This window comes from Sus scrofa, chromosome 10 (assembly GCF_000003025.6).
Source record: "Sus scrofa isolate TJ Tabasco breed Duroc chromosome 10, Sscrofa11.1, whole genome shotgun sequence".
Taxonomy (NCBI): domain Eukaryota; kingdom Metazoa; phylum Chordata; class Mammalia; order Artiodactyla; family Suidae; genus Sus; species Sus scrofa.
This window is the reverse complement of record NC_010452.4, coordinates 59,042,320-59,062,691: the sequence shown is the minus strand read 5'-3', so window position 1 is coordinate 59,062,691 and position 20,372 is coordinate 59,042,320. Positions and strand designations below refer to the sequence as shown.

At 47.5% G+C, this 20,372-nt stretch overlaps 1 protein-coding gene and 1 long non-coding RNA gene across 2 annotated transcripts in view; both read right to left on the bottom strand.

Annotated features, from left to right (window-relative positions):
- Window positions 1–9,713, bottom strand: part of LOC100510975 (coiled-coil domain-containing protein 3) — a 91,813-nt gene extending 82,100 nt beyond the window's left edge. Inside the window, exons 1-2 of the mRNA XM_005668195.3 lie at window positions 9,205–9,713; window positions 6,483–6,657 (exon numbers count right to left, since the gene is read on the bottom strand). Coding sequence (XP_005668252.1) covers window positions 6,483–6,657; window positions 9,205–9,578 — 549 coding nt within the window. The 5' untranslated portion in view covers window positions 9,579–9,713. The remainder of the gene's footprint in view (window positions 1–6,482; window positions 6,658–9,204) is intronic.
- The window catches only part of LOC110255616, a 45,454-nt gene continuing 36,398 nt past the window's right edge, over window positions 11,317–20,372 (bottom strand). The window contains exons 3-4 of the long non-coding RNA XR_002336162.1: window positions 16,482–16,746; window positions 11,317–11,451 (exon numbers count right to left, since the gene is read on the bottom strand). This is a non-coding gene — a long non-coding RNA (uncharacterized LOC110255616). The remainder of the gene's footprint in view (window positions 11,452–16,481; window positions 16,747–20,372) is intronic.

Below are 20,372 nucleotides of genomic sequence, written 5' to 3'. Positions count from 1 at the left end.
CCCACCTCCTCCGCCACCCAAATCCAACCCATCATTATTAACATCTACTGATTTTCTTTCCTACGTATCGCTCAGATGTGCCCCTATTGCTCCACTCCCACTGCCTCCATCCTAGTCCAACATCTAGCTGATAGCTTTCTGGCAACCACGACCTGTTCTTACCGTATCACCGGGGTATCCTCCAATTCACCTCCACAATCCTGTCACTCTAGTTTCTTCTTTCCTTCTTTTTTCTTTTTTAAATTTTATTATAGCTGATTTACAATGCTGTCAGTTTCTGCTGTACAGCAAAGTCAAACATATACACACGCATACATTCTCTTTCTCCTAGCATCTCCCATCATGTTCCATCAAAAGGGACTGGATATAGTTCTCTGTGCTGTACAGTAGGCCCTCACTGCTCATCCACTCCAAATGCAATAGTTTGCATTTTCTAACCCCAAACTCCCAGTCCATGCCACTCTCTGCCCCTCGGCAACCACAAGTCTGTTTTCTCTGTCCGTGAGTCCTGTCTTCAATGTGAATTTGGTCCCATCACTCTCTGCTTTCAAAACATCTAAAGCTTCCCATTCCTATTGGAACAAAGCCTAGCTCTCGCCAGGATCTCTCCATCCCTGCACAGTCTGGCTCCACCTAGGGCTCTTGCCTCATCCTTCCCACTCACTCCCTTCCCTCCAGCCGCAGGGACGTTCTTCCATATCCTCAAAGGCAGCCCGTACCCTGCTACCACAGGGCCTTTGCACAGATTCTTCTCTGGACGGCTCTCATTTCCCCATTACCAGCATTAACTAGGATACCTCCTCATCCGTCATATTTTAACTCCAGTATGAATTCAAGAGAAAAAGCTTTCTTTACCCTTAAGTGTAGGTTAGACTCCTTGATTATTTCCTTTCCCTTTTTTTGAGCATTTATTTCTATTTAAAATTACGAAGTCATTAATGTGGTCTTTAGATTGGACCACCAACACTAGGACTATAAGCTTCATGAGATCAGGGTCTCTGGATTTTGTTCAACACTGAAACTCTAGTATCTAAAACAGCAGCTGCATCACAGTAGGCACTCAATAAATATTTGCTAAAGATTGGCCTCAACAGTCCCACAAAATGATTTCTGTAAGTCACACATGTCCACACTCTTTGTAAGAGTAATAGATTGGAAACAACCTACCTACCTATCAATAGGGGGCTTGATTAAATAAACCATGAGACATCCATCCAACGGAATATTATGCAGCCATTTAAAACTACTAATATGCATCAATATGGAAAGAGCTTCAAGATCTACTTACAAAAAAGCAGGCGTGGCAGAGTATGCACAGCACGGTGCCACTGGTGTCACAGACAGTGTAAACCATGTTTCAATTATTTGTTGGATGAAAATACTAATCAAATGTTTATCAAAAACTTAACAGTGGCTCCTTGTTTGGTGTGGAGGTGGGAACAGGGAGGGTGGACATCAGAGGCTGGGAAACCCCTACTGACGGACTCCCATGTTACTATTTTATATTTTTCTATTTGGGAACCCATGTGAATGTGTCATCTGTTTCTAATTCAGTTCATCAATTTCTCTCTTGTCTTTTTAGGGCTGCGCCCCCAGCATATGGAGGTTCCCAGACTAGGGGTCGAATCAGAGCTGAAGCCGCTGGCCTACGCCACAGCCACAGCAATGCAGGATTTGAACTGCGTCTGCCACCTACACCACAGCTCACAGCAATGCTGGATCCTTAACCCACTGAGCGAGGCCAGGGATCGAACCCCACGTCCTCGTGGATGCTATTCGGATTCGTGTCCGCTGCGCCATGACGGCAACTCCAGTAAATTAAGTTTTAAAGAAGTGCTCCCTGGCCAGAGCCCAGTACATTCCGCTGAATGAATTAATAGCACATGATAGCCTCTCCATCATCTGTCCCCATCTTCAGCACATCCCCTGTCACCCCGGCTGCTGACGCTCTGCCACTCTCCTGGGGAGAGGCAGGACGCTGTTTCAAAGCTGCACAGGGATAAACAAGGTCCTACTGTATACAGCACAGGGAACCAGATCCAATCTCCTGGGATGGACCATCATAGAACATAAAAAAAGAATGTGTAGACATATGCATGACTGAGGCAGCAGAAATTGGTACAACATTGTAAATCAACTGTACTTTCCTTTTAAATAAGCTACATATTCTTTAAATTTTAAAGCTACTTTTTTTTTTTGGTCATGCCTGCAGTATGGGGAAGCTCCTAGGCCAGGGATCAAACCCACACCACGGCAGTGACCTGAGTCACAGTGGTAACAACGCCAGATCCTTAACCTACTGCACCACCAGGGAACTCCAAAGTTACGTTTTCTAATTGTCACTTTCCAGTCATAAACAACTGCATCACTCTACAGTTACCAAGTACTTTCAAACACGCCCTCTCCTTAGGTCCTTAACGACCACCTCAGAGTTTAAATGTTTTTTAGCCCCACGTTATAGATGAGTAAACCGAAGTTGTGAGAAATTAAACGTCCTCCCCAAGGAGTTCTCTTTGTGGCTCAGGGTAAGGAACCCGACAAGTATCCATGAGGATGTAGGTTCAATGCCTGGCATTGCTCAGTGGGTTAAGGATCCCTCATCACGGCAAGCTGTGGCACAGGTCACAGATGTGGCTCAGATCTTGTGTTGCTGTGGCAGCAGCTGCAGTTCTGACTTGCCCCCTGGCCTGGGAGCTTCCATGGGCCATGGGTGAGGCCCTTAAAAACAAAAAAGGTCCCACGCAAGGTCACGCCTCTGGAAACGGCAGAGGCGATCTCCACCTTCTGCCGAAAAGTGGACATTCCTTCTGTGCGGCTTGGAGGACGACAACCCCCACGCTTCCCAACTTCAAAAAGGGCAAAGAGAAGGACGGCAGAGAGCCTTCCCAGCGCTCCCTCCCACCCCGTGCCATCCTAGGACGCAGTGACGTAAGTGCGGGTCAGTCTGGGTCTCGGTCCCAGGGGACGGTCCTTGCAGAGCGGGGCAAACAGCCAACTCGTGTTTTGACTTTTACACGCACCCAGGGGGGAAGAAAAGAAGAAGGAAAATGTTCTTGGCTGGTGTGGAGGGACCCCTGCCAGAAACGGGGATGGATGCGCTAACCTGCCAAAGAGCTCCCCGAGGTCCCGTCAGCACCATGATACTGAACCAGAGAGACGCTGAACCCTTGGGAACGCTCCTGACTTCTGGCAACTTCTGAAAGTGGGGCTGTGTTTTGACTGACTGCAGTGTCGACGGAGTGTCCGCGGAGGGAACTAGAGATTGGGGAGGATCCGGCCGCGGAGGGTGGCGCTGCGCGTCGCGCGGGGTGTGCATCACCACGTCCTCCTACCAACAGTTCCCTTCAGTTCCGTTTCTCAGCCTCCAGAGCGACTCTAGAGCCCCCGAGAACCATGAGCGAAAAGAAGGATGCGTGCCCATCACAAGCACGGCCGAGGTCCACCGTCCAGGCTGAGGGGCTTAGACAGCAGCCGCATCAACGGTGCAAAGGACAAGAGCGCGCCCGCAGCCCTCCAGGATGTCTCGCCATCTGAGATGCGGCAGGCAAGCCATCCAAGGAGGACTTGCAACATCCAGGCCGGCTCCGGAATGGTCTCAGAACAAAGGATTCACGTGTTGCAGCCAAACTCGAACCTGAATAAAAAGGTGACTGCAACACCACCTCGGATCCCTCTGACGTCACGACTCCAAGGAGAGAAAACAGGATGCTCACCTTCTCACAGAAAAGGCAGAGTTTTTAGCTTTTTCTTTTCTTTTTGAAGAAAAGAGCATGAAATTGTTGGTAACTCTTCATCCAAAGTGTGGCAATGCCATCACTTTGAAGCATGATAGTCCTTAAATTTTCCCTACAGCTGGCATCTGACCCAGACTGGAAGATCCTTTTTATAGTTCCAGCTGATAATTATTGCAGCTGATAGCTTCAATTCATAATGATTTCAATCACTCCAGGTCATAAACCTCTCTCAAAGAGCATCAGCAAATGTAAACGTTAAAACTTACCAAAAAGCCAATTTCGTTTTCGTTTAAAACTAAGTTCTCGGAGTTCCCGTCGTGGCACAGTGGTTAACGAATCCGACTAAGAACCATGAGGTTGCGGGTTCCGTCGCTGGCTTTGCTCAGTGGGTTAAGGATCTGGCGTTGCCGTGAGCTGTAGTGTAGGTCACAGACACAGCTTGGATCCTGCTGTGGTGTAGGCCGGCAGCTATAGCTCTGATGAGACCCCTAGCCTGGGAACCTCCATGTGCCATGGGCGCGGCCCTAGAAAAGGCGAAAAGACAAAAATAAAAAATATATATATAAAAAAAACCAACAGCCAATTTCTCAAACTGACTAGCTAATTTAACTTAACTCTGATGGTAACTTTCAAAATGGGCCAGGGGAAAAAATGGAAGGAGCCAAGACACGGAAAACTGCAATATCCGTCATTTCCAATGCCTGAATTTGGCTACTGAGCAGCTCAATCTGGAACAATTAATTTTCCTCTCCCCAAAACTTCTGACTCTCCGAGCAAAAGCAGCACGCCCACCCTTTGTTATCTAAGAGCCCAGGGTGATGAAAGGGAAAAGGAATTCTCCCCAAGATCAACATCTGACCACCAGAAATAGGACTGCCTTCACAATGAAACAATTCTCCATGGTCCTACTGTTCTTTTTTTTTTTTTCTAATGATGGAAAATCTAATTCCAGGGAAATGTTAATAGCTTCATTATGTGACCATAGGGCTAATCGGTTATGTAGCTAAAGAGTTTGGGGGCTGAGCTACAAGGTATTTTTGGAACAACATCTGATCTCTTGATATAAATCTATTGTTACCAAAGATTTAGTAATATGAGCAAAGTCCTACAAAACGAAGATCCAAAGGACCACGTCTAAGAGGGTTTCGCTTGGAACGTGCCAAGGTCTGACCTGGGCCGGGAATACTCAGGCTTATGCTTGGTAGGTCTGTTTCTCTGTGGAGTGAGTGCCAGTACAGACTGAGAGCAGAGAAAAACAAACAAACAAAAAACCAGGTGCTTGGAAACATGTTGGGAGCAAAACATAGAACAAGCACTCAGGAAATTCTGGCAAACCGTAGAGGAGGGGTCAGAAGAGTCTAGGTGTCTGTCAGTAGAGCAGGCCTAAGGAAGGAACCCTGGGTGGTGCTAAGAATCAACATTTTTCCTGTTGGACACACCTGCCCATCACGAGAACAGTGTCTGTGCAAAGAAGGTGAAGAAGGCCTCCAGGTGCCAGGGAGCCCTGGGCAGAAGATAAGGAGCTTTGGAAGAACGAGGCCACTACCCTGGGCCAGCGTGTCAGGTAAGAGAAAGATACTTCCTCTTTCTGACTGACTTCACTTAGTCTGAGAGTCGCTAGTTCCATCCACGTTGCTGCAAATGGCATTAGCACTGGGAACTCAGGATGGAGCATGATGGAGGATAATGTGAGAAAAAGAATGTGCATATGTATGTGTGACTGGGTCACTTTGCTGTACAGTAGAAAATTGACAGAACACTGTAAACCAACCACGGAAAAAAATAAAAATCATCCAAAAAAAAAAAAGAAAAGAAAGAAAGAAAGCTACTCCCACCAAGGCCACGACATTCAAACGGAAAGGAAGCCACTCAGCCTGTGCAAATTGGTCCATTAACCCATAAAAAAAAAAGTCCCTGGCCCAGGAGACACCCACACCCCCACACAAGAACCCCCCAGCAGTCTGTCACATGGCCCTAAAAGCATCTCAGATGGGAGGCTGGGAGTGATGGGCTCCCTGACCTGGCCCCATAAGTCTTCCTGCTTGATTGTGGCAATGTCACCACTTTGAAACACGACAGTCCTTAAATTTTCCCTACAAATGGCATCTGACCAGACTGGAAGATCCTTTTTATATTTCCATACTCGAGATTATCCAGGCCCTCATGTTCCATAACCACCTGGGCCACCCTGTAGCTCTATGTCTTAACAACTACAGTTAAGAATCATGGAAATATTGGCTATGACAATATTTCATTTCCAGGAGGACTTTTTCTTTATTCTTAGAAAATTCCTTAGAGCCCTATGCCATCAGTAATAACAATAGGAGCAGTAATCATTATATTGGTAGGAGTCATGATAGCTCACACATACTGACTGCTTACTCTGTCAAGAACTAGGCTAAGGGCTTTACATATTTACATCTCCCACATAGTTAATTCCTACTGCATCAGCCCTATGGTGACATGCTACCACTGTTCCCATCTAACAGAAGAGGAAGCTGGGGCACCATGTGCAAGCCTTCCTCCCTTCTTGTTCCCTCACTTTGTGAGGGACCCCATGCCAAACAGTAAAGCCTCAGGAATCCAAGGTTTATGAGCAGTGTTTGCTAATTGTTGGAAGGGAGAGAGGGAGATACTCTTTGGTCTGGGCTTCCAGAAGAATCGTCTTGACTCCCTTGGTCACAAGATTCATACAAGATGTAGCCATTCTACTATTTGGCTGTGGTACAGGGTACGGCCAATTCTTACCCTATTGTCTTCTTGGATCTCCCAGTCACTGGAGAATGTCACCAGCTGCTGCCCTTGGGAACAGTTTGAAAACTGGAAAAGGCTGGAAAACATCCTTCGGTTCTCTTGGGTGTCTGGAAAGATGGCATCTTGGAAATTGACTCCATGAGGCAAGAGGTTATAATTTTCATCCATCCTAATGGGAAGAGCAAAAAAGCAGAGCTGTAGACTGGACACCCATGGGGTCTACAATCTTGAATTAAGTCTCAAGGACGACTGTGACAGGGTTGCCAGTTACACAATACCATCCAGCTTGGCTCTCTGAAGAGTGACTACTTCTAACCATTTCTCTGCCTCATATGCCATGAGTCTATCATTAAGGTTTTCAAAAAATGTGACTGTGCGGGGTGGGGAGTGTCTGCATGTGTCTGTGTTTGTCTATTTGTGCATCTCCCGAGTGGCCTTCTGACTTACAGACAGAGTGTTCCTTGGTTCCTGGTGAAAGAAAAGCCAGTTTACCAACTCGGGTTCAAGTCCTACCATTGCTACTTATCTGACAAAAAACAGATTCCTTAAATTCTTTAAGCTGCAGTATTACAATCTATATAAAGAGGATGACAATAGCACCTTACTTTTGTTGGTGGTGTAAGGAATGCATAAAAAAAAAAAAAAAAAAAGGAAGAACGGTATCCAGCACAGAGTAAACGCAGCGTAAAAGTTAACATTTTTATAGAGCTCGGCATAAAGTGCGTGCTGGCAAGATAAAGCAGTCAGGAAAAGGAAGAGGAGAGGTGGGAGTTACACTCCAGCCCAAAGGGGGCATGGGGGGGGGCTCCCCAGTGAGTCTCCACTGTCACTTTCTCCCATGACACTGACCAGAATCTGTCCTCTTCTCAGCAGGTCCCAGAATAACAGAGGGGGAATGTGGTGTATGCAGTTGTTAACACACGTCAGGGCAATGCAGCTCTGTGAAATAGAAACCTGTCGGACTCCCATTTGACTCAGTATTTCTGCCCTAACGTTTTATAAATATGTCAGAGCAAAAGATGAAAGAGTTGGCTGACCACCACAGAGCCAGTGGACAAAACTGTATATCATGATAACAACTGGAAAAGGAAATAAAGTCTTCTCAAGTACTCCAGCCTTTTTCTCTGGAAAACAAGATTTTATTGTTGAATAGCCTTATAGCTGGATTCCCAGTGTTTTCCCTAGAGACATGAAAAATCTAAGTTGTTTCTCCCTACCAAGAAGGTACTGTCTCACACTCCCGCCTTTATTTAGAAACTTCCCTTCTCCAGCAATTGAAAAAAATTTAGCTTAATCTAGCTAAACCTCCCAAGCCAACACAAAGCACGCCATGTATTCTAAACTTAGATATTCTGGCTTCAATATAGAAAACATGTGTTGCCATGAGCTTACGAAGCCTCTCCGTGGAACTTGCCGTTTTCTTTCTCAGTGACATTAAATCTCAAGGGCTAAAAGCGAGTCTGCAGACCAAGGTCATGGTCATTCCAAATATCCTTCATGCTAGTCCAAGGACTGGGACGAGTGGAACCGGCCCATCACCACTGTGGATTCCTGCACTCACTATCTTGACAGATAGAAGAATAGATTCCATTTTGAGGTTCCTCTCAGTCGCTCTTTATCAGTCTCCTCCTTCAACTGGAGATAGCCAGAGAGTTTAGGGTTCCACCTGCTGCTTTTTATTTCAAACTTCAGCCAAACCCATGGCCTGACTGCTTATCTACATGCATTTTGTCTTGACCACAAACCAACTTTCATGGAACTGCAAGGGATTCCAGAAGTCTCCAATCTCCTGCGGGATCCACCTCTATTCTTCAAAGCCCCATGGCCTCCCCTACTCCCCCCCCCCAAGCCCTAATCACCCCCAAGGTCCCTCCTCCATAAACCTTTGCTATTTGGAATAGCCTGGCGTTTGAGGTCTGCTGGCAGCTGATATGAGCTAATGTGAGTGAAACAAAAGGACAGCTGGGCTGCATTCCACCCCATTCCCACCCTGGCACTGAAGCAGGTGTGAGGAAGAGAGTGACGATTCCTTCTGCCTCTAACCTGCACCAGGTGTTTTGCGTGTGTTGCGGGGTTTGTGTCTCAACCTGCCTTGTTTTTCACATTGTGAAGGTGACGCTATTGAGGTTCTCAACAGGGTCACTTGCTCAAAATCACAGGAAGAGCAGAGCCAGAATTCCAACCACATTCTGATTTCAAAGAGTTTTTGTTTGGTTCTGACCACCATCCATCGCAAACTATGCTCACTGAGTGCAGTTTAAATTGTAAGATCCCACCTAAATGAGGGTTCCACCTGCTGCTCTTCATTTCAAACCTCATTTGAATCCACTGCCTGAATTCTTACCCACAAGCATTTCACCTGGACCACAACTGTTATGGAACCCAAGCAGAGAGGGCTCCCTGCCCGATTTACCTTGATGTTTCTCAAAGCACTGGGACCAGGGGCTCCCCCCGCCCCCATAAGCCTTTGCTATTTGGAACAGCCTCGCTATTTGTTGTTGGAAATCACCCTGAGCTTTTGCCTGAAACGCTCTTCTGTTCATCCCTGTTTGTCCAACAGGCTTGGCCAGAGATACCCAGAGCGGTCGGGAGGAACAAGAAAGCATAAGTAGGGCTAGGAGCCCAAGGCACATTCTAACACCGCAGGGATAAAGATGACCCCGGCGGGTCCAGCCACTGGGCTGGGGGGAGGGGGCGCGCGGGGCGGGGGGCTCACCTGAGGAAGAAGAAATAGGAGTAATCCTGGACCACAGTGTGGGAGTGGCAGGAGAAGTAGCCCAGGCCGGTGAGGTTGAGCCTGGAGCCCGCCGGCACCTCGAGCATGCTGCCCCACGCCTGGTCACACAGCATCTCTATCTCGGCCGAGTAGAAGAGCCCCGCGTCGCTGGCCTCGTACTGCCAGGGCAGGTAGTTGTACAGGCCGGGCACCTCCTGGTGCAGCGCCAGCACCTTGGCGTACACGATGATCTCGGCCAGCTCGGCGCGGCAGCCCTCGCTCAGGGGTCTCCACTCGGAGGGCAGCTGGCAGCCGCGGGCGGGGCCGGGCCGGCCGGCCAGGCAGAGCGCGGCGAGCAGCAGCGGGCGCAGCATGCCGGCGTCGAGCGCGGCGGGCGGCAGGAGCGGGCAGGTGGGCGCGGCGCCCGCGGCGCACTAGCCGGGCCGCATGGCGAGGGTACCCGGGGCGGGATCGCCGGCGGCGGCGTCGGGGAGCGCGGAGCGCCCGGCCCTCGGCGCCGCCCCGCCGGCCCGGGAAGCGCAGCCCTGGGCGCTGGGCTCGGTGCGCCGCTCGCTCCGCCGCCAGGTTCCCGCGGCCGGGCGGGCGCAGCGGCTTTAAAGGCGCGGGGGGCGGGCCGGCCGCCGCCGTCTTGTGCCCGGGAGGCTGAGGCGTGGGCGGCGGCGGTGGCGGCGGGCGGGGCGCCGGGGGCGGAAGCCAAGGGGCGCGAGGCTCGGCAGGCGCGCGGGGCGGCATAGGTCGCCCCCGGCCGGGAGCGCGGGGCTCCGTGAGAAAGTTGGTGCGGCCAGCGACGGGGTCAGACTTGCACAGGCTACAGGCCGTTCCAGACGTGGCCGCCTTAAAACGAGCGCGGTCGACTGCTGCGCTGCACGCGTGTTTGCATGGTCTGTGTGGTTCATTTAGAGTCAAAGACATACAAAGCCGATTTCACCTTCGCAGACGTTAATGGGAACCTCAGTGTGATCTAATAAACTTTTCTAGCTCTCTCATTTTTTTTAAACGATGGTCTTAGGAAAGCCTTCATACACTTTTTGAAAAGCCGAACCAGATTGCTCTGACTTTCCTCCAGCTGCATGATTTCGTGATTTACATAATTTCTACTTCCAAATTCTGAAAACCTACACCTGAGGACTAAATCAGAGGTACATTCCAAACAGCTTTACACAAGCCAACGAGTGAATCTCTGGAGACCCAAACTCACAATGCTTTATCTCGAACTCAGCTGTTCCTTTTTAATCTCCAAATTGCCTTAACTATTCCTAACATAGTATGAAGAATAAAGAGGGGGACCCGGGAGGCGTCCTGGCGATAGCTTCGGGCTTCCCAAAGGAGTGGAAAGACCCAGGCTCCAGCCACCCTTGCTCAGCTCTGGTGGGACTAGAAGGCTCCAGCCAACACGCGTTCACACTATATAAAAATGTAGGTCTAGAATCTGATCAGGGACTCGGTGGGCCAAATTTTTATTTGCATAAAATCATCTGTGAAGGGCCTAACAGAACACAGAAATAAGAGAAATCTGTGCTCCTCACAGATAACAACTAGCCCCTGCAGAGCTAGTGAGCAGCCTGGGGTCTCAATCAGTTTTGCAGAACAATTAGTTACACTGGGAAAGCAAGCAGACCTGCGACCTGAAGGTATCCGCCTCCTCAGGGCACCCCCCACCCCATGGCAGACAGCAGACTTTCACCCCACGGGACACTGTACCTCAGGACAGCTCATTTGTCTCCCACTGAATATACAAGTTAAAACAGTTCACAATATCCCAGTCTTAGGTGGTTCTTTTCTTTTCTTTTTGTCTTTTCTAGGGCCGCACCCACAGCATATGGAGGTTCCCAGGCTAGGGGTCTCATCAGAGCTATAGCCGCCGGCCTACACCACAGCCACAGCAACGTGGGATCCGAGCTGCGTCTGCGACCTACACCACAGCTCATGGCAACGCCAGATGCTTAACCCACTGAGCAAGCCCAGGGATCGAACCGGCAACCTCATAATAGTTCCTAGTTGGATTCGTTAACCACTGAGCCACGACGGGAACTCCCTGTCTTAGGTGTTTCTGACTGCCATAACAAAATGCTATAGACTGAGGGGCTTAAACAAGACATTTATTCCTCACCGTTCTGGAGGCTGGAAGTCCAAGATCAAGGTGTCAGCAGGACTGGTTTCTGGTGTGGTCTCTCTTCCAGGCTGGTAGAGGCCATGTTCTCTCTGTGTCCTCACGTGGCCTTTCTTCTGTGCACAGGTAGAGAGAGAGGAACCTCTGGTGTCTCGTCCTCCTCTCAAGGACACCAGTCCTATCCGATGAGAGCCCAACCCTTGTGACCTCATTTAACCTTAATTACTTCCCTAAAGGTCCTATCTGCAAATACAGTCCTATTGGGGGGTGAGGCCTTTAACAGAGGAATTGGGGGCAGGAAGGAGGGGAAGGGACAGGGGACACAATTCAGTTCGTAACAGCTCTTTGCAGGTGTTGTGCAGGTTTGCTAAGGAAAAGGAGGGCGAAGATATAAAATGGTTTATGTTCCTGGCAAGCCTACTTAGAGTACACACGCCGAATTATAACATTAACAACTGTGAATATTTATTCACTGCTTGCTATGGGCCAAGCACTAGTGTAAGTACTTTGTCCATGTTATCCTAATTAACTCTCTAAACAACACTTCAGAGCAAGTACTGCTCCCATCCTCATTTTAGAGATACAGAGAGGTCAATGGACCGACCCAAGATCACAGAGCTAGAAAGTGACCAAGCCAGGAATCAAACCCCAGCATCAGATTCTAGAGTCCAGGCACTTAACCACAACATTAAAATGTGGACAAAATAAGCAATATTTTAAAGGCATGAGTGGGCCCTTTATCAAAAAGTTAGGTAGAGGAGTTCCCGTGCAACACAGCAGGTTAAGGATCTGGTGTTGTTACTGTTGCTGCTGTGGCATGGGTTCAATCCCTGGCCTGGGAACTTCCTCATGCCATGGGTATGGCCAAAAAACAAACAAAAAGTAGAGCATACAAATAGTAATAACTTTAGCAGAATCACCTGCAATGGCAAAATGAAGGTGTAATTGGACTCACATTCATTTCGTTTTAACCAGTAGCCCTGCTCTGTTTCAGTCCTGTGCTATCACTCACGCAGACAGGAGAGTAAGGAAGTTTATAATGGCATCATCAGGTGCCTCAGAGGCCTGGGAAAGGTTTGTCCATTTCTACAGACCTTACAGAACTGACTTTTCTTTCCATTTAGAGGAGGAAATAAATAAAAATCAGTACACATAGCTGATGTCTCTCTTGTTGTATAAACTTGACAGAATCGAAACTCTTCCAGAATGTATTTTCCAGATGCGAGGGCCTTTGAGAGGTTGTCTGTCTCCTGGATTCTTTATAGACCCATCAGTCATGCTTTTCTTCTCCATAAGGTCAGGCAAAGTGCCTCACTGATTGGGCTTCTGTACCTGGAGCCCTGGGTGTGAGCATCCCTGGCGAGCAGCTCCTCTTTAGGGACTTAGAACTCCAAACAAGCAGAGCTCAAGCTCACCAGGATGGGAAGCCAAAACCCTATGACTGAATTAGTGGGTTCAGTGGTGGGACAAGCACTTCCACCCCTTGATTCCAAACCTGTATGTTCTAGTCGTGGGGGAGACAGCAAATTGTATGTCCTCTGTTTCAAACGTACATAATATCCTTCAGAGCATCACAATACCTTTTGTTGTTGTTGTTGTTTTAGGGCTGCACCCACGGCATGTGGAAGTTCCCCAGCTGGAGCTGCAGCTGCCGACCTACACCACAGCCACAGCAACACCAGATCCGAGCCACATCTGCAACCCACAGCGCAGCTCACAGAAACACCAGATCCTTTAACTCACTGAGCGAGACCAGGGATCGAACCCGCATCCTCATGGATACTAGTCAGATTCTTAACCTGCTGAGCCCCAAGCCACAACAGGAGTTCCCTACATTACCTTTTAAGGTAGTGCTCCATCCTTGCAAGATGTCAACTCCCTCCTTGACACAGGAAATAAGTCTTCATAAGCCATTACATTGTATCAATAAGCTTTCAAAATTTGCCCATTTGCTTGTAGGTGATGGAGTATGTGGTAAGATCAGTTAATTCTATGGCCCAGAGCCTGATGCTGTATTCCCTTTGCTGTGAGAGAAGAGATGCTATGGAGATCAACCAGAAGCAATGCTATGGGAAACACCACAATGGTGGATAAGGTGTTCCCGGGGCGCATAGATAGTGATCCCGGCAAAAGCACTGCGGGGGCAGGGAAGTCACATCCATACCCAGGATGTGTCTGTTCCAGGGAGGGCAAGTCTCTGCTCCCTCCAAGATAGGAGAGGTCCAGTGGGGTCAACCTGCCACCAGGTGGCTGGCTGTTTACCCCAGTGAAGGGGACCATGTTAGGGCATCAGTATCAGTCTCTGGTGCTGACATAATAGACCCTCAGCAATGTCACTGTCTGGGTCAGTCTTGGTAAGTTCGTGTTTCAAGCAGGTGCACAGCCTCTCTCCGCTATCCCTACCACCATGGCCATTTCTTGCATGGGCCCCCTGAATAAGTACTGGGGTGCCTGGGAAAAGAGACAAGACACCCACAGAGTACACGACTTGTCTGCCTAATTACCAAGAGCTTCTCTCCAGGGAATGCCCATTGGTCACCAGTCAGATGGGACACAAATATTTTCACAATCTGACAAGAGGTCCATCCATATATCTCGTCCCCAGATGTCCTTGTCACCAGTTTTCTGATCCTATATCTTTCAAGTCCATCTGTGATGCTTAACTTTATGTGTCAACGTGAACGGGCCGCTGGGTACCCAGATGAAGTGTTATTTCTGGGTGTGTCTGGGAGGGTGCTTCCAGATGAGATGAGCATTTGATCGGATGAACCCAGTAAGGCAGACTGTTCTCCCCAGTGTGGGTTGACATTCTTCTATCCACGCAGCGCCTCAATACAATAAAAGCTGAAGGAAGAAGGAATCTTCCCTTTGCTTTTTCTGCCTTACTGCTTTACCTGGGACGTTCCACCTCGTCTTCTCCTGCCCTTAGATTGGGATTTATGCCATCAGCAACCCTGGTTTTCAGACCTTTGGACTCAGACTGAATGACACCACTGACTTTCCTTAGTCTCCAGCCTGCAGGTGGCAGATCCTGGGACCCTGCAGCCTCCATGGTCATGTGAACCAATTCAGCTCCTTTTACATGTATGTGTATTTATACATGCTCACCTTGGAGATACTGCAGGTCCAGCTCCAGACCATCACAATAAAGCAAATATCACAATAAAACAAATCACATGATTTTTTCGGTTTCCCAGGACATATGAAAATTATATTTACACTATATTGTAGTCTCCTAAGTAACAGCTTTATGTCTAAAGAAAAAATGTACATGCCTTAATTTCAAAATATTTTATTGCTGGAATTCTCATCATGGCTCAGCGGGTTAAGAACTCGACTGGTATTTATGAGGACGAGGGTTCAATCTCTCGACTGGCCCAGTGGGTTAAGGATCAGGTTGCTGCAAGCCATAGCAGAGGTTGCAGATGGGGCTCGGATCTGGTGTTGCTGTGGCTGTGTGCTGTGGCCGGCACCTGCAGCTCTGACTCAACCCCTAGCCTGGGAACCTCCATACATTGCAGGTGCAGCCCTAAAAAACAAGAAAATACTTTACTGCTAAAAAATGCTAATCACCATCCAAGCCTTTAGCAAGTGGTAATCTTTTGGCTGGTAGAGGGCTTGAAATATTTTGAGAATTACCAAAACGTGATACAGAAACACAAAGTGAGCAAATACTGTTGGAGAAATGGAGCCAACAGACTTACTTAAAACAGGATTGCCTCAAACCTTCAGTTTGAGAAAAAATCCTAATATCTGTAAAGCAAAATAAAGTGAAGTGTAATGAAACATTATATACATGTATCCTAAATATATAAAAATGTAGGAGTTGCTGTTGTAGCCCAGTGGTAACGAACCTGACTAGTATCCATGAGGACACAGGTTTGACCCCTGGCCTCACTCAGCTGGTTAAGGATCCGGTGTTGCCCTAAGCTGTGGTATAGATCACAGATGTGGCTCGGATCCCAAGTTGCTGTGGCTGTGGCGTAGGCTGTGAACTCTAGCTCCAATTCAACCCCTAGCCTGGGAACTTCCTCATGCCTCAGGTGCAGCCCTAAAAAGACAAAAAAAAAAAAAAAAAAAAAAAAGTAGATATAGCCTAACACATATATACTATACACATATATATTTATATATATATATGCACGTATCATATTATATACATATAATATATATTCATCTGTGTTTTGCCTAACACACCATCCAACCAAACCACTATCAACTAACTGCCCTGGAGTTAGCGTCCATCTGTACTCCTGGCCATCTCTCAGTCTAGACATTGTGTACAGATAAATGTGTTGTTCAGAGTTCTACCCTTGGAAGCCCTTTGCCTCACCAGCATCCTTTCGGATCAACCCTGAGTGATACATACAATACAGAACGATCTGTAAACCAGGCTTACGGTTGATTCCGTAGATGCAGGTGAATGTGTCCAGGTAGCACGTTCAAAGCTGATATACACAGATGAGCCCTGAACAACAGGGGTTTAAAGTGTGTGAGCCCACTTACAAGTGGATTTACTTCAGTGACTATGGACTACGTGATCCATGGTCTGTTGAATCCACAGATGCAGAACTGTGGATGCAGAGGGCTGACTCTACAGTTGTACTTGGACTTTCAACTGTGAAGGGGGGTCAGTGCCCCTAAACCTTGTGTTGTTCAGGGATCACTGGTATTGTGCCTCCAATACAAAAAGTCTTACCTAGTAGTTTTCCTCTTCTTCCATTGCAGGTGGTCCCAGGAATAACTTTACTTTCACTCTGGAAATATAACGATTAACCCCCTAGAAACTTCACTGAGGTCAGAGGAGCCTAAATTTTTATGGGACCCAGTTTCCACCTTGTAATTCACATACACAAGACTTAGTCCTCTGAAGTACCTGCTATTTCATGAACATCACATCTAATCATCGTAATGTCATCCCATGAGCTTGGAGTATAATGCTTTATGGAATGTCAGGATAATCAAGACCTGTCCAGAATAACATGACCGAAAGTCAAACTGGTAAAGCCCTGAGGCAGGACTGGGCAAGTGACGTGTTAACCCGACAAGGAAAAGCACACTGTCTCTGGTGGCCTCTACAACTTGGTGTGGAGAAAAAGGCATACCCTAAGGTCAGTAGCTACAAAGCAAGTGCCCAGGAACTTACCAATTTGCTCCAGGAAAGATGCTACATCTGGGGCAGCAGCTGGAGTTTCAGTCACCACTCCATTAGGTTTAGAGCAGGCGTCACTCATTCTTCAAGATCAGAGTGACTCCTGCACAGGCCACACCGGGGGAGGTCCATGGAGATGTGAGAAGCACCATGTTTTGTGCAGGTCTCAGCCTACTGATGACCAGGACTGTGACTGGACCAGCCTTTGTGGTTCTTACTATGATTGCACGATGCCCTCAGCAATAACTGTCAGGAAACACTGAGAAAAAAGAAAGCTTTATTACTTGCAAGTCCTAGAAATTACATAGAACACCTGGGGCCCTATAGCAAGATCGCAGGTAGAGGCAGAGCACATCTGCCTGGAGTTCTGCTTTTATGGGGTTGAGATTGGGGTGTCTCGGGTTCTGCAAGCTCAATATTAAGTGGTGAATTTAATATGTAAGGGCAGGCTCTGCTCTGGCACACTGGCAAACAAAGTCCCGCACACTGACACAGCAAGGTGCTTCCAATAGAAGAGGAAAGGGACGGAGCAAATAACCCAAATAATCCACAAAGCCAGAACGCACCCTGGGGCAAGAGAGAGCTGGCTGGGATGAAATGGAAAAGGCCAAGTAATGTCTCTCAGTCTTGAGAACCTTTCTGAAACTGGGTGATGCTGTGCTGATGAGGCCCTTGCAGAGAGGCTTTTTTTTTTTTTTTTTTTTTTTTTTTTTTTGCCATTTCTTGGGCCACTCTCGCGGCATATGGAGGTTCCCAGGCTAGGGGTCTAATCGGAGCTGTAGCTGCCAGCCTACACCAGAGCCACAGCAACACAGGATCCGAGCTGCGTCTGCAACCTACACCACAGCTCACGGCAACGCCTGATCCTTAACCCACTGAGCAAGGGCAGGGATCGAACCCGCAACCTCACGGTTCCCAGTTGGATTCGTTAACCACTGCGCCATGACGGGAACTCCCAGGGAGGCATTTTTTAGGACTGCAAAGATGCAGGGAAGAGCAAGAGGAATGACACTTGGTCCAGGCTTCCGGAATACGGATGCTTTGTACCTTGTCTGCACCACCTGTGAGAGGAGTGGCTGTGGCTACATGACCTCCTGGCAGCGACAGGGCTACAGAAGGTCACCCCATTAGTGGAGAGCCCTGGGAAATCCTGGGCCCGATGAAAAGTTTTTGATGAAATCCTTAGAAAATCCTGCCTATCGGTAGGTGTTGGTGTTCAACTGGAAACGATATTTTAAATATTTTACAAAGACTAGAAGAATAAAAACACAACCTTGGCTTGGGGAGGGGGGTTCAATAAGCCCCGCCACTTAGTGATAACGGAATCCGAGGCCGAAACAGGACTCCCCATAAACAGGACTGGGCTTTGGTTTCTAAGTGGACCTTATAGGAAATAAATTAGTTGTTTAATCAGAAATCATTTTAATTGTCAAGAGGTATACAGTTGATTGATATATTGGTTATATTTTTGATTGGCTATCTATGTAGGTTATCCTTAGGGGATAGAAAAAAGTTAACAGTAAAAGCACAGGCTGCTATACTGGGTGGGAAGTTCAAATAAAAACAAAACAATTTTCTGAAACAAACAAAAAAAAATGTAAGAGCAGGAATTGAAAGCAAAAGAAGAGAAAAATTGTGGCCTAAATGGTCAGCTATTAAGACCATTATCAACACCTCTAAAGCAAACTGGGGGACAGGGGAGGGCAGCCACTCGGGGCTGGCACGGTGTTTATTCAAGACGGCTGACTTTGACATGAATGCCTCTGCAATCAATGCTTAAATCCAGCACATGCATTACAAAAAAAACCCAAAACAAAAACAAAAAGCTGTCAGGGCTTATACTGCACATCACCACTCATACTGCTTTTGACGCTTTGACAGCTGCATCATTTTTGCAAACCTCCGGGGGATGCAATGCTGTTTCTGATTGACAGACTTTTTTTTCCTTTTTTTAGCCCCCCCAGGGCAGGCATATGGAGTTCCCGGGCCAGGGATCAGATTGGAGAAACCCGCTGGGCCAGGTGGGGAGCAAACCTATGTCTTGGTGCTGCAGAGATACCACCGATCCCGCTGCACCATAGTGGGAACTCCTGATTTATATTCCTCTTTAAAAAAATTTTTAATTTTTAAAATTATAGTTGATTGACAGTGTTGTGCCCATTTCTGCTGTACAGCAAAGTGACCCAGTCATATAAACATATGTACAATCCTTTTCTTATACTATCTTCCATCATGGTCTATCCCGAGACTGGATAGAGCTCCCTGTGCCGCACAGAACTGATTTACATGCTTGCTATGAATGGATACACAAGGAGTTTCTGCGTAGTCCTTCCTACCACAGTGGCCACCACCCAAGGGTCAGAGACCAAATGCGGGGATTCTACCTCTCGTCAATTGTGTCTATTCCAGCTACACCTTCAGAAACTGGGGATGCAACCACTCGTGGAATCTCGGGAACAAACTGGCCCAGTGTGGAATTAGGATGAGCCAAAAACCCATGTGCGGTCTGAATATGGTAAGAACACATTTGGTTTAGGGCCACAGTGGTATTCTGGGTTCCTCTGGGATTAACACCGTTTCAGAGCCCGTGCCTAATAATCCCTCAAAGACCTTCGTATTTCCTTTGACCAGTGCACATCCTAGTAAATCGCCTCTGGTCCTTTCGGTGAAGTCGTAGAGGAAGATTTTCACTTCCCGTCTATTGCTCTCTTGCTGAAAGTTTTTATGAAGAATTCTGCTCATGTAAACATGTGACACATATATTTAGGAATTTATTCAAATTTATTCAAATTTGAGGTGCAGTGAAAATTGCAAAAGGTAGTGTGGGATCACCTGAAAACAATGAACTATGATAGATTATGCAAAGGTATTTTGTCGATGTTAAATTTCCTCAGGTTGACAGTTATCCTAGGACTGTGGTTATGTCAGAGATTATTCTTAAGAAATACACAATAACGTATTCAGGGGGTTAAAAAAAATGTGATGTGTACAATTTAATCTCAAATGGCTCAGGGAAAAAAATCTCTCTCTCCCCCCCATGTGTATGCGTGTGTGTGTATGTATGTATACACACACACACACACATATACACATGTATATACACACTTCTTTTAAAAATGATCCTATGACCTTGACAATCTCTCTTTTTTGCTCCAATACTTTTTGCCAATTTTTCAGGATTTTCTCTAAAATATCATGTCATTAGCAAATAGTTTTACTTCTTTTCCAATCAAATTCTATCACCCTCTTATATAGCTGAGGAATCAAATTCCAAAACAAAGAAGCCACTGCTCTCAGAGACACAGCTTTGGGGAAGATCCCCGATGTTGTCCCTAGTTGCTGCAAGTACTAAATCCTTCCTTCTCCTGAACAAACAAACAATAAAACCACCAATCTCCAGGAGCTGGTATGTACAGAACAAGGCCAGGATACAGAGCCGTCTGTCTTTAGCCACAACAGTGTGCTATGTCCCCAGTATTAGTGGTGAGAGAGCCAACATTCATCACAACAGTTAGTGTGACTGTGCCCCCAGAGCGTGTCCGAAAGTGTGCTGGGCACTTCATACACAAACTGCTCCTTTAACCCCCACGACGGCCCTGCAGGCATGGTGTTATTACTCCCAATTAATGATTAGGGAAAAGGGGCACTTGGCTGGTAAAGAATGAAGCTGCAGGAGTTCCCGTCGTGGCTCAGTGGTTAACGAATCCGACTAGACCCCCAGCCTCGCTCAGTGGGTTGGGAATCTGGTGTTGCTGAGAGCTGTGGTGTAGGTTGCAGATGCGGCTCGGATCCCATGTTGCTGTGGCTCTAGCGTAGGCTGGAGGCTACAGCTCCAATTCAACCCCTAGCCTAGGAACCTCCAAATGCTGCAGGTGCAGCGCTAGA